This window comes from Clarias gariepinus, chromosome 3, assembly GCF_024256425.1.
Source record: "Clarias gariepinus isolate MV-2021 ecotype Netherlands chromosome 3, CGAR_prim_01v2, whole genome shotgun sequence".
NCBI classification, from domain to species: domain Eukaryota; kingdom Metazoa; phylum Chordata; class Actinopteri; order Siluriformes; family Clariidae; genus Clarias; species Clarias gariepinus.
The window spans coordinates 34488274-34500411 of record NC_071102.1 but is presented as its reverse complement, the minus strand read 5'-3'; the positions used below and the strand labels follow the sequence as shown (position 1 = coordinate 34500411).

The 12138-nt window shown below is 41.1% G+C and overlaps 1 protein-coding gene across 5 annotated transcripts in view; it reads left to right on the top strand.

The window, feature by feature from the left end:
• Positions 1-12138, top strand: part of adgrl1a (adhesion G protein-coupled receptor L1a) — a 209955-nt gene that overhangs the window by 128976 nt on the left and 68841 nt on the right. For all 5 annotated transcript variants that reach the window (XM_053492161.1, XM_053492158.1, XM_053492160.1 and 2 more), the window contains exon 4: positions 6217-6326. In XM_053492161.1, the coding sequence (XP_053348136.1) occupies positions 6217-6326 (110 nt within the window). The remainder of the gene's footprint in view (positions 1-6216; positions 6327-12138) is intronic.

The following is a 12138-nucleotide window of genomic DNA, read 5'->3' as shown; positions in this document are numbered from 1 at the left end:
AAGCGATTTAGCAGACTCAAACGCTGCTTCACAACTAGAAGATCACACAAAAGGGACAGAGTTACGGAGGAGAGATGTAAGAGGCAAAACAACATCAGAAAAATTTCTACAAAAGCTTCTGTAATAACCTGCCATACCGAGAAAACGTCGAAGCTCTCTTTTCGTTTTGGGTGCGGGAAATGCAACAATTGCCTTAACTTTGGCATCTAGCGGGCGAACTGTACCTTGTCCCACCTGTTTACCAAGGTATGTAACGGTGGCATGACCAAACTCACATTTTGCTAGGTTTAATGTTAAGGAAGCTTTCTGAAGGCGAGATAATACAGAGTCTAATGTACAAACATGTGCATCCCAAGTATCAGAGAATACTACCACATCATCAAGGTAGGCTTCACAATTAGGCACATCACCCAGAACCTGGGTCATCAAACGCTGAAACGTAGCAGGTGCATTTCTAAGTCCAAATGCCATCACAGTATACTGAAGAAAACTGTCCGGGGTGACGAAAGCAGAGATTTCAGATGCACGTGGTGTTAGAGGAACTTGCCAGTAACCTTTTAACAGGTCTAATTTTGTAACAAATTTTGCACTTCCTATACGGTCAATACAATCTTCCATTCTAGGAAGCGGAAACGAATCTGCTTTAGTTAAAGCATTAACTTTTCGATAATCTGTGCAAAAACGGTAGCTTTGGTCAGGTTTCGGAACTAGGAGACAAGGAGAACTCCAAGGGCTACAGCTAGGAACAGCAAGACCATTCTTAAGTAAATAATCAGTTTCTTGTTTCATAAGGGCACGTTTTGTGGGATTAATTCTATATGTATTCTGCTTCACAGGAGAGTGTTCACCAACATCAATGTCATGTAGAAGGACAGTAGTGCGGGAGGGCGTATCAGAAAAAAGCTTAGGGTAACTCTTAATGAGACTGACTATGTCATTTTGGGCAGATACGGACAAGTGACTAAGTTTAGATTGAATATCTGAAAGCCATTCTGAGTTTGGCAGGCTAGCGCAGGAAAAACAAGCTCGACCAAAGCTGAGACCATCGAACTCAGGAGAATACTCATAGGGTGACGATTGCACTGAGGCAGTTACTGAAATGGCCACAGGGACAAAAACATCTGGGGGGGAGCGAGTGATATAAGCTTTAAGCATATTGACATGGCACACACGAGATTTCCTCTTACGGTCAGGAGTTTTTACAACATAATCCGTATCGCTCAATTTTGACTCAATAACATAAGGGCCAGAAAACCTAGCCTGGAGAGCAGAACCCTGCACTGGTAGTAAAACCAACACTTTGTCACCTGCTTGGAATTGACGCACAACAGCCTTTTTATCAAAACGATTCTTCATACGAGTTTGTGTGGAGGCAAGAGAACGTTTTGCTACGTCACATGCTGCATGTAGGCGTTCACGAAAGGAACTCACGTAATCTACATTCATAGTTGGACCTTTCACAGGACTCGGAGACAGTAGCTCTTCCTGCAGTACTTTTAGGGGACCACGAACAGAGTGACCAAAAACTAATTCTGCAGGACTGAATCCAAGAGACTCCTGCACAGCATCACGAATAGCAAACAGAACTAATGGTACCCCATCATCCCAATCTCGTTCATGGTTCAAACAGTATGTTCGGAGCATAGACTTTAAGGTTTGGTGGAAACGTTCTAATGCACCTTGGGATTCCGGGTGATAGGCACTAGAAACCTGGTGTTGTATGTTCAGCTGGTTCATAACCTTTTTAAACAAAGCCGACATAAAATTTGAACCTTGGTCCGACTGAACATATTTGGGCAAACCAAAGGTGGTACAAAATTTAATAAGTGCTCGAATGATGGCACGTGATTTGATGCTACGCAGGGGTATGGCTTCAGGATATCTAGTGGCAGCACACATCAGGGTTAGCAGATACACATTACCAGACTTAGTTCGAGGAAGGGGACCAACACAATCTAACAAAAGTCTCTCAAAAGGCTCTCCCAGAACAGGGATTGGTTGAAGTGGAGCAGGGGGAATAACCTGGTTAGGTTTCCCTGCAATTTGACAAACATGACAGGATCGACAGTAATTAGCAACATCAGACTTAATGGCAGGCCAAAAGAAGTGTTTTAAAACACAGAGGTAGGTCTTCCTTACACCAAGGTGACCAGCAAGATCATGGTCGTGGGCAATAAGCAAAACTTGTGTTCTATATGGTTTTGGAACCACAACCTGGAAAACAGCCCTTGACTCATGCTTAATATTAGAGGGTGACCATTTTCGCATTAAAACATCATCATCAAAGAAGTATGCCATTGAGTGTTGAGGTAACTCAGCACTGTCTACCGCTGCAGCAATACAACGAGAGAGAGATGCATCAGATTTCTGAGCGGCAACGAACTGCTCTCGCCCAACACCCAAAGTAGCGACATCATCTTGTATGGAGAAGGTCTTATCCTTCAGTGAAACAAGTGGATTGGAAGACGAATTCTCATTTTCAAACACCGGATTATCATTACACATAAAGGAATCTGAAATGTCATCAGCATCCTTCATTTTACGAGCCTGAGAGCGTGTCACCACACAGGTACTAAAAACCGAGGGAAACTCACGTGACAGCGCATCACTTTCATTCAGCTCAGGAGCATCCGTGACAATAGGCAAGTGAAAAACCTTTCCACCAGCTAAATCATTACCCAAAATAAGAGAAACTCCTTTAATGGGCAACTGAGGACGAACTGCGACCTTAACAAAGACAGACACAATATCACAGTTAAGATAAATCATATGTAACGGAGCTTTTACCACACCAAGTTCAATTCCCTGAACTAAAACATCAGCACCACAACTAGACTGGTCAGACAAAGGCAAGACACCTTCCAAAATAAATGACTGAGCAGCGCCAGTGTCTCTCAGAATACGAAGTGGCGTAGGCTCAGAATCTGTGGCCGAGAGTGAAACCATTCCACCCAAGATAAAAGGTTTAAACGCAGCATCCACCGACGAAAGCGAAATTGAACTTTTAGCTGTCTGCGGTGGTACATGAACTAAAGCGACACTCTTAGTGTTCTGTGCCTTACGACGGTTCTTACGAGACAACGCGGGACAGGTAGCGATAAAATGTCCAGATTCATGACAATAAAAGCATTCACGGGATTCACTACCATTCTTAGACGTGCTAGCGGAAACTTTAGGGCTACGATTAGTAATATCGCGCCGCGGAGGCGAAAACACAGTTTTGTGAGTGAGCACAAACTCATCAGCCAAAACGGCAGCATCAGCAAGCAACGAGACTTTTTGTTCATTTAAATAAACAACTATTTTATCCGAAATACAGTCTTTAAACTCTTCTAACAGTATCAGTTCTTTTAACTGGTCAAAGGTGGTGACTTTACTGGCTGCACACCACTTGTCAAACAAAGGGCATTTTTCCCGGGCGAATTCTACAAATGTTTGGCTGGCGGATTTGGCATGTTTTCTAAACTTCTGACGATAAGCTTCGGGGACAAGTTCATATGCCCGTAACACAGCTGACTTAACAGTTTCATAATCAACACTTTGTTCAAGTGTTAAGGCAGAACACACTTCCTGAGCTTTACCCACAAACTTGCACTGTAAAAGCAAGGCCCACTACTCCTAGGCCACTGCAGAGTGGCAGCGATGCGCTCAAACACAGGGAAATAAGTATCCACCTCACTTTCTCTGAACATAGGCACCAAAGCAATGTGTTTACTTACATCAAATCCAGAACTTACAGACACAGTGGGTCCTAGCACAGGCGACAACTCAGATACAGGCACGGGTGCAGGCACAGGCGAGGATGCGCGAACAGGTACAGGAGACACAGGTGCACTGGTGGGCCCAAACCTTGAGGCCAACTCCAGCTCCAGCTCTTTCAGCCTTATCTCCCTCTTAGTTTCCAGCTCCAACGTTTCAAACTGTAGCTGCTGAGCTTTGTACTGCTGCCGACTTAACTCCAAGTCCAGCTGTTTTAATTGCAGCGCAAGCCTGGGGTCCTCCAATGGTAAGCTTCCTACAGCGGGATCTATGCGTGCGGGATCCTTGGGCCTGGCGCCAGCCTCCGCTGCCGCCAAATCCTCTGGATCACCTGAGTCAGTTGCAACACCCGCCTCTGGACGCTCACACACAACGCGCTGTTCAAACAGCTCAGCGTAGAGCAGCTTCTTAATATCGCGCTTCGTAGCACTCCGTGACACTGAAATCTGATAGAAATCGGCGAGCAACAACAAGTCATCCTTTCGGCACTTCTCAAACTGCTCTACCGTGGGGCAAATGGTAAACTGGTCCAAGTTAAACTTTGTAGCCATTTCCAAGAAGAGCAAACTAAACACTCCCCTACCACAAAGACAAATGCCGCCAGACAAACACAAGTGCACTGAAATAAACAGGACGGAGCGAGAAAAAGCAACGGACGAGCCCCCAATTCTGTTACGGCCCGGTCTAGGTCGGGCCGTAACAGGAGTGAAAAGAAAAAAAGGGGGTGAGACCAAAAGTGCGTTTGCTTAGTGTTTATTTTACAACAAGGTGAAATAAGCAAATTCCCAAAATATGGCTGTAAGCTTCAGAAGCCGACAAAGCCAAAACAATTTTATTTTAATTTTTTTAATTTTAATTAAATAAACAATCAGATTTTATTTTAATGGCACAGAATAGGTACTCAGCAACAAAATGCAGTGTAATGCAAATATTGGCATTGTGCAACTTATAAGGTGCAGGTTAAATAAGTGGATTTATACAGTAAACACAGGAAATATTCATTGATACTTAGATGTGATAGCCCAAAAGATTTTAGATTTTTTTTTGTCTTTGACAACTAATACCTGCTTTTAAGTATTGTTGTACTTGAATGTAGACACTCAATCTCTGTTCCTGAAATGACATTCTTTTAGGCTTCAGTCATTTACACTTAGGCCGTCAAATTCATGTCTTTGCATTGCCTCTATCCTGTGCTTCACACTTTTAGGTAAAATCAGCATAAATTGCATGTTAATTAAAATAAAGACATCAGTTACTTCAGGCGTGCGAAAGACGTAGCCTACTGCATGGCCTGTAAAAAAAATTCAGCTTGTAAGCGTTCTTGCTGGGTTTTTTTTTTTCTTCCTTTAGTAAATTAGAATCTTATTGATATTATTGTAGAATGAGGACGTGAGAAGCGTTTTTTCTTTAGGCCATTCAGAAACAACGCTGCATGAAGGTGGATCTTTTGGCTGGAGTTCCATAAGCCAGGTGGTCCGAGTCTTTTGGCACGCACACCTTTCCCGAAGGCTGTTGGCAGACCCTGAACAAGTGTCCGATTGATAAACAGACAGCTGACTTCTAGTGCCGGGACCTGCGTGGGACAAAGGGCGTGAACACACCGAGCGCACCTTGATCCTGTCCTTTTTGTTTGGAGAGCGTGTTGCTCTATTTTACGCTTTTGCTCGATGCGCAGGAGTGGGCTAAAGAGCTTTCTCTTGCACTGAGCTTTTCATGTTTTGGCTCAAATACTTAGCAAGGCTGCCACATTCCTTTGGCATCTCTTTTCGGGTATATTCTGTGTTTTTTTGTTGTTGTTGTTTTGTTGTTTCTTATTATGCCCTTTGGGTTGTCCATCCATCTATCCATCTGTTTGTGTGTCTGCCTTATTAAATCTCAAAAACAAGTGGTTAGAGTTTTGTAGGATTTATAAGGATTTGTATTTGCTGGAAAAGCACATGTACTATCTGGATTATGAAACTAATCCTTAACATGGTCAATGTCAAGTGTATTTATTAAAGGTCAAATAAATTATAGTGTTCTTTAACAGGTTTTTCATACGCCTTAGAGCTCTCCAAAATGTGTGTGTTAATGTTCTAGCTGAATTACAACTCAGATCCTGCATCCTGGCTGCTTGATTTTCTTTTTTTTTTTTCCAAACGTGCTGTTTTAGTGCCTCTAGTTTGAAATACATCGCTCCCAAACACCCCTTTGTGGAAGTGATTTTCCAAAACAATCAGAACGCAGGGAGCAAAAAACATCTATGTTCGGGACCTTATTAGGCTTTTTTCACATCAGTATTATTATCATGTTTTGAATGAACTAAATTACCAAACAACTAAATTTCCTGCTTTTTTCTCTCATTCCTTCTTCCATTCTATCTTTCTGTTTCTGTTCCCTCTGTCATTCTTTCTATGACTCTCTTATCCTCTACCCTGTCATTCTCTCTTTTTCTCTTTCTCTCTGTCTCCTTCTCAGGTGTAATAACCGTACGCAGTGTGTGGTCGTCGCCGGCTCAGACGTCTTTCCCGACCCTTGCCCAGGAACGTACAAGTACCTGGAGATTCAGTATGAGTGTGTGCCATACAGTGAGTACACTTAGTGTGCGCTCTCACACACTCACACCCACACAACCCCACACACTCCAATGCTCACACACATGCACTTACAGGCACAGCATCATTCCCACCCCTCACACCCCTCGTCCAGTCACCGATGCGCGCCACCCCCTCCCATATCCTACCCAGACCCCACCTAACCCCTGAGGCAGTACCATTCACTTACACTCAGTCACTCACTCACTCTCTCACACACACACACACACACACACATGCCTGCACACATACACACACACACACACACACACACAGCCACACTTGCACACACTCACAAGTGCACTCGCTCACTCGAACGCACCTGTACTCAAACACACACTCAGACGGACGGATGGACACCTTCTCCTCCTCTTGCTCTTTCTCTCTTTCTCTCTGCTTACACTTGCACACACTTACACTCACACATACACACTCACACACATGCTCACATGCATTCACACCACTAAACCCTTTTTCTCCATCAACAGTGCAACGCTCCAGAAACTGAGGGGAGATTTTCACATTGGCAGGATGCTCCACCACACACACACACACACACACACACAGGGCAATATACACTTCTATATATGGAAGTTTTACTGTATATTTTAATATATGTATATTTAAAAAAAATAATAATTAACAGCATTTTAAGTTACCGCTTGTTAGCCAGTTAGCATAAATTAATCTTTAACTCACGTTACCACAGGTTTTACATAAAATTTATAAAAGTGAATAATCTACACTGCTAACACATGCTAGCTAGATAATACAGGCTTACCTAGTCAGCTAGCAATACCTTAAGACCACAATGTTTAATGGACCTTTAATATGTTTAAATTAGGGGCAGACATTTTTACTGCTAATGCTACTATACAGCTAACTAACAGGATTTATGAAGGGATTTGACTGGGTGTGTATACATGCTAGTAGTCATTTCACTGCTAATGCTTAATACTTTCTAATATAAGCTAACCTGACATGATCTAATATTTAAATACTTTAACCTAACCTCTCATTTAAAAAAAATAATAAAATTAAAAATTAATATGTTTAGTTTATGGGGCAACCATTTTCACTGCTAATCCTCGGCTAACCTCAGGGGATTTATAAAAGGACTTTTAATTAAGTTGAATAATCTTCATTGCTAATGCTAGCTATGTAACCCAAGCCACACTGATAGGGTTTCTGAAGGGATTTAAGTGAGAAACGTAGACATGCTAATTGTCAAATCATTGCTATTGCTCAGCGCTTGGTAACACATGCTAATCTGACAGGATTTCTGAGAGGAATTCAACTCAAATTCAAAAATGTTTTCAATCTTTCCTGAAAGCTTGGTAAACTGATAGATGCTCAATCAGTCGTAGTGAGCTAGACACCATAAGCTAGTCTGACAGAACTGTTAAATAATTTTAATTTTATTTGTATAGTGCTTTTAAAAATGGTCATTTTCACAAAATGGCTTTACAGAATCAAGTGCATGTTAAGGGGAATTAAATAAAATTGAATTATCTTTACTTCTAATGGGGGCTAGCTTTAAGAGAAAATTGATATTCATCAATGTTAATTTTCCACTATTACTATAATAACCATCAGTTTAACATTAATTCTGCTATAAGATTTTTTAATGGTTTTCTATAGTTGATCTACTCTTTACTGCTAAGCCTAACTAGCAGGTTAACATGAGCTAGCATAACAGAAGAATTAGGGCAATCCTATTTAGTGAGGAAAAGTTTATATATAACTTTATACATTTATAACTCTATACAGCATTCCTGTCTTTAGTTTTTTTTTTTTTATTTCTTGTCCACATAAAAACTATTTGCAAAAGCCTGAGTAAACATGCTAGCGCAGTGATAGCATTGCTAACTGTTTTAAACACCCAGGTGTTTAAAACAGTTAGCAACGCTATCACTGCGCTAGCATGCTTACTCAGGCTTTAGAACAACACAAACTCAGGTTCAGAAAACTAACATTACAAAGTTATTTGTGTTATAGTGGTGCTGGATTCAGAAACCGTGTAGCGCTAATCTAACGCTAATAAAAAATAAAGCAAATGTGTTTTTATTATCATTTTTTATTATTATTATTATTATTATTATTATTATTATTGGTTTTTTTTTGCAAGCTAGTCAGTAGCTGCCAGTCTTAGTGCACATTCTGCACATGTGTTTAAGTCCCCGGGGTAACATTAATTTTTAATGTTTAACCCTAAAGTCGCTGCCCTTGAGACCATTTAAAAAAATCCATTTTTGAACAGATTGACGGACGGAACAGACAAACACACACACATGCATAACACATTGCGGGGCGTGGCTAATATGAAAATCTCCTGTCAGGTGGTATCCCTTCCCCCTCATGTGTTCAGTGTTCCCAGCAGTGGGGTGCAGGTGGGAATGTGGGCGGGGCTTGGGAAGGCAGTACTGGAAAATAAAAAGGATTATGGGATATTAACCATGTTCTACAATATACCTGGGTCGGTTTTTCTGCTTTCTCCTCAGGGCACGAAGAAGAGATGATTGTGAAGACTTGCCTGCTCTAGTAATGCACTTTTTTTCCCTTTCATTCTCAAATCCTCTTTCCTCTCTTCATGAATATCTCTTTGCTCTTTCACTTTCCTTTCACCGAGCTCACCTCACTTTTCTCTTTTTCTGCAAACTCTTTAAACTCTGCTGTCTGTCGTTTGCTTTGCCGTTCCGTCCTTTTTCATTCCTTTGCCATTCTTCTGCGATGAGTCTGTCCGTTTCTCCTTCCTTTCCTGCACCCCCTCCTCCTCCTGCTCTCTGTCCCATCTTTGTCATGCTTTCATCCTGTCTCCTGCTGTCTCCTGTAGCTCTTTCGTTCCCTTCCTTCTGTTTCTTGCAGGTATTTGGGACGCGTCCAGAACAGGTTCACTTTCAGAAAAAAAGTTTGTCTCTTTCCATCTCTCTCTCACACACACTCACAGAAACACACACATACACATTTTAATTGTAATACTGTTTTTTTTTTGCAGCATGTTTTATGGCATCTCTCTGCTCTACAGTCTTAAGCCCACACACACACACACTTACTCACCCACACACTCACACACACACACACACACACACACACGCACACACACACACACATATACAATCACAGAGCATAGCTAATACAGTCAGAGAGATTCACCCTAACGTCCTCTCTCTTGTTCAGTTTTTACCCGCTCGTACTTCTGCTTAACTTATATTTCTGGAACGCACATTTGAATGAAGCTTCAGTGTCTGACAAGAGCATAAACTTACCGAAGCAGCACGCAAGCTGCATGTTTGCCAATCGCCATACCGGATGAATAGTTTTGCCCCGTCACTTCATTTAGCTCATCATCCATGTATTATTTTCCTGACTCAAAATAAAAGTGCGAGTAGGCGTGATTAAATATCTGCTGAACTTGCGTTTCTTTTTTTTGTTTTGTTTTTTTGCTGTTTTTTTTTTTTTTACTTTGTTTGTGGCATTAGAGCAGAGCAGAAGGACCCGATTCGGTGGTGATGAAAAGTTCTCCCTGTCTGAAGTGACAAAAAAGGAGCCAATTACCGGAATCCTCCGTCAGTCTGTTGTCCCTGTGGGACGGACGCTGCTACCCTTCTCCCAGCACCACGTGCTCTAGCTTAGTGTGGGGCAATAAATAGAAACCAACCTCAATTAGATTCAGACGGCCACACCGCTTCTATCCGGAAAGAAAAAAAAATCCAGGAATGTGAAAGATGCCCTAATTTTTTAATTAACGGTGGAGGGTGGATTCGTGCGAGCCTCTGCAGAGAGTTGTTGAGATTAATTGAATTTGCTGCAACTAATCGCTGTGTTCACGCCCAAGCCGTAATGCGGTCTTAAACATGTTTACTAATGACCTGTTTTATGACTGGTATTATTATTTCCTTACATCTATGTTTATTTATTTATTTACTAAATTTCATTTTTAGTATGGTTGTTTTTAAAGCTCTGTTCTAAATACTGATGATTTTTTTATGTCAAGCAAAAATGTATTTTTTTTTTATTATTTACTTCAATTATTAAGTCTGTTATTATATTAGTATATGGGCCAATGAAAGTATCAAAATGTTTAATAATAGTGGTAATAATAGTACGTATACTATAAAAAATTATGCTATAAGTTAATGATCATTTTTCTTTAATAATTACTACAACAGTAAAATTCTTGCTACTGAACCAGCAGGCTAAGTTAGCCAGATATTTTAAGGTCACATGTTATGCTCCCTAAAATCTTAATACATGCTTCCAAAATATGTCTATTTTTGTATCTACTCTATACCTTTAAATGAACTGCCCTTTGCAGAAGTGCATTTTCTCAACTAATCAGCACAGCCAGATCAGGGACCAGAAACCTCCATGTTTAGAATTTTATTAAGCAGTTCCCACCTATTTTTTGGCTCTTTCCACTCACAATTTATTTTATTTTTATTTTATTATTATTTTTATTTTTCTGATTGCCCTAATTTAGCCAATTCCTATCCATTGTTAGGGCACTCCCCATCAAGGCTACAAGCACTAACCAGAAAGCACGAAGGCTTATTTCAAGACATATGACGTTGCTCACGCACTGCAAAGAGCAGCATTATACACTTTGACGAAAGCACTATCCGCTGCTTGTTTGAAAACACACATGCCTATGATTGGCTCGCATTGTGATTTATGCGAGATTGGAGTGCCAACCATCCCCCCTCCCAAGAGAGCTCAGCCAATCAGCTGCCTCTAGTTTTCCTGACTGCGGGAGGCTACAGCATAACCGAGGATTCGAACCTGCGATCTCCGGATGGTAGGTCAAGCTGTGCCACTGCGGGTGGGGGCCCCACCCAAATTTGTAAATAATATAATAAAAGTAAAAAAAAAACTTGTAAGAGTGAAGAAGTCTGGATCACTAGCAGTCACTAACTGCTAATCACTAACCAAGCTGATTATAAATTTGGTTAAGAGCTAAAGAAGGCTAGCACTACTGTTATGCACTAGCCAATCCTTATTTACTGTAGCTCCTCTCACTGTACTGAGCATTGATGACTAGAAAGTGGATTTCACCCCACTACCTAGCTAACACTCAACAACCCCCTTGGTGTTTGAATAAATTTTAAGACGTTCAGACTTTAAATTCTTTATACAAATTATGTCAGTGTACATGTGACACATTTATTAGGCAGAACTAATGTATGAGTACACCCAAGTCGATGACTCATACAACGCCTTATTTAACTATGTAGTCTTTGGATTCTCTGTAGTGTAACAGCGCAGTGAAACATATCAGGAATACAGTCGTTTAACCAGGGTTCCACAGAGAAGGTCCTGGGGTCAGGGTGGCATTAGTATACTTTATAATTTGCATATTCATGTATATTCATGAATAATACAGTAAATCGTATTTGTTAGGATGGAAAAGGCATAATGTTAAAGATATTTTTATATCATGGCATGGTTGTGTGGTCTTGTGCACCTAGGGTCGAGGGTTCGTTCCTGCCTGTGCTTGATGGGTTGCCTTTGTGTATTCTGGTTTACTTCCACAGTCATAGACATTCAGATTAGGCTACATGATGTTCCCAAATTGCCCGTAGTATGTGTGCCCTGCGATAGAGTGGCACCCAGTACCAGGTTTGTGGGTGCAAACACACACACACACTAACAGAAACACTGCTCTGTTGGGAAACTTCTAAAACAAGGCACCTTTCTAATGACACTTGCTTTTGCCTCTTTTTGAAGATTTCGCAGAAATGTAATGTTGCATTGTCGTTAAACAGATTCATCTCCTGCACTGCTACAGTCTTTTTACCTTGTTAACCTT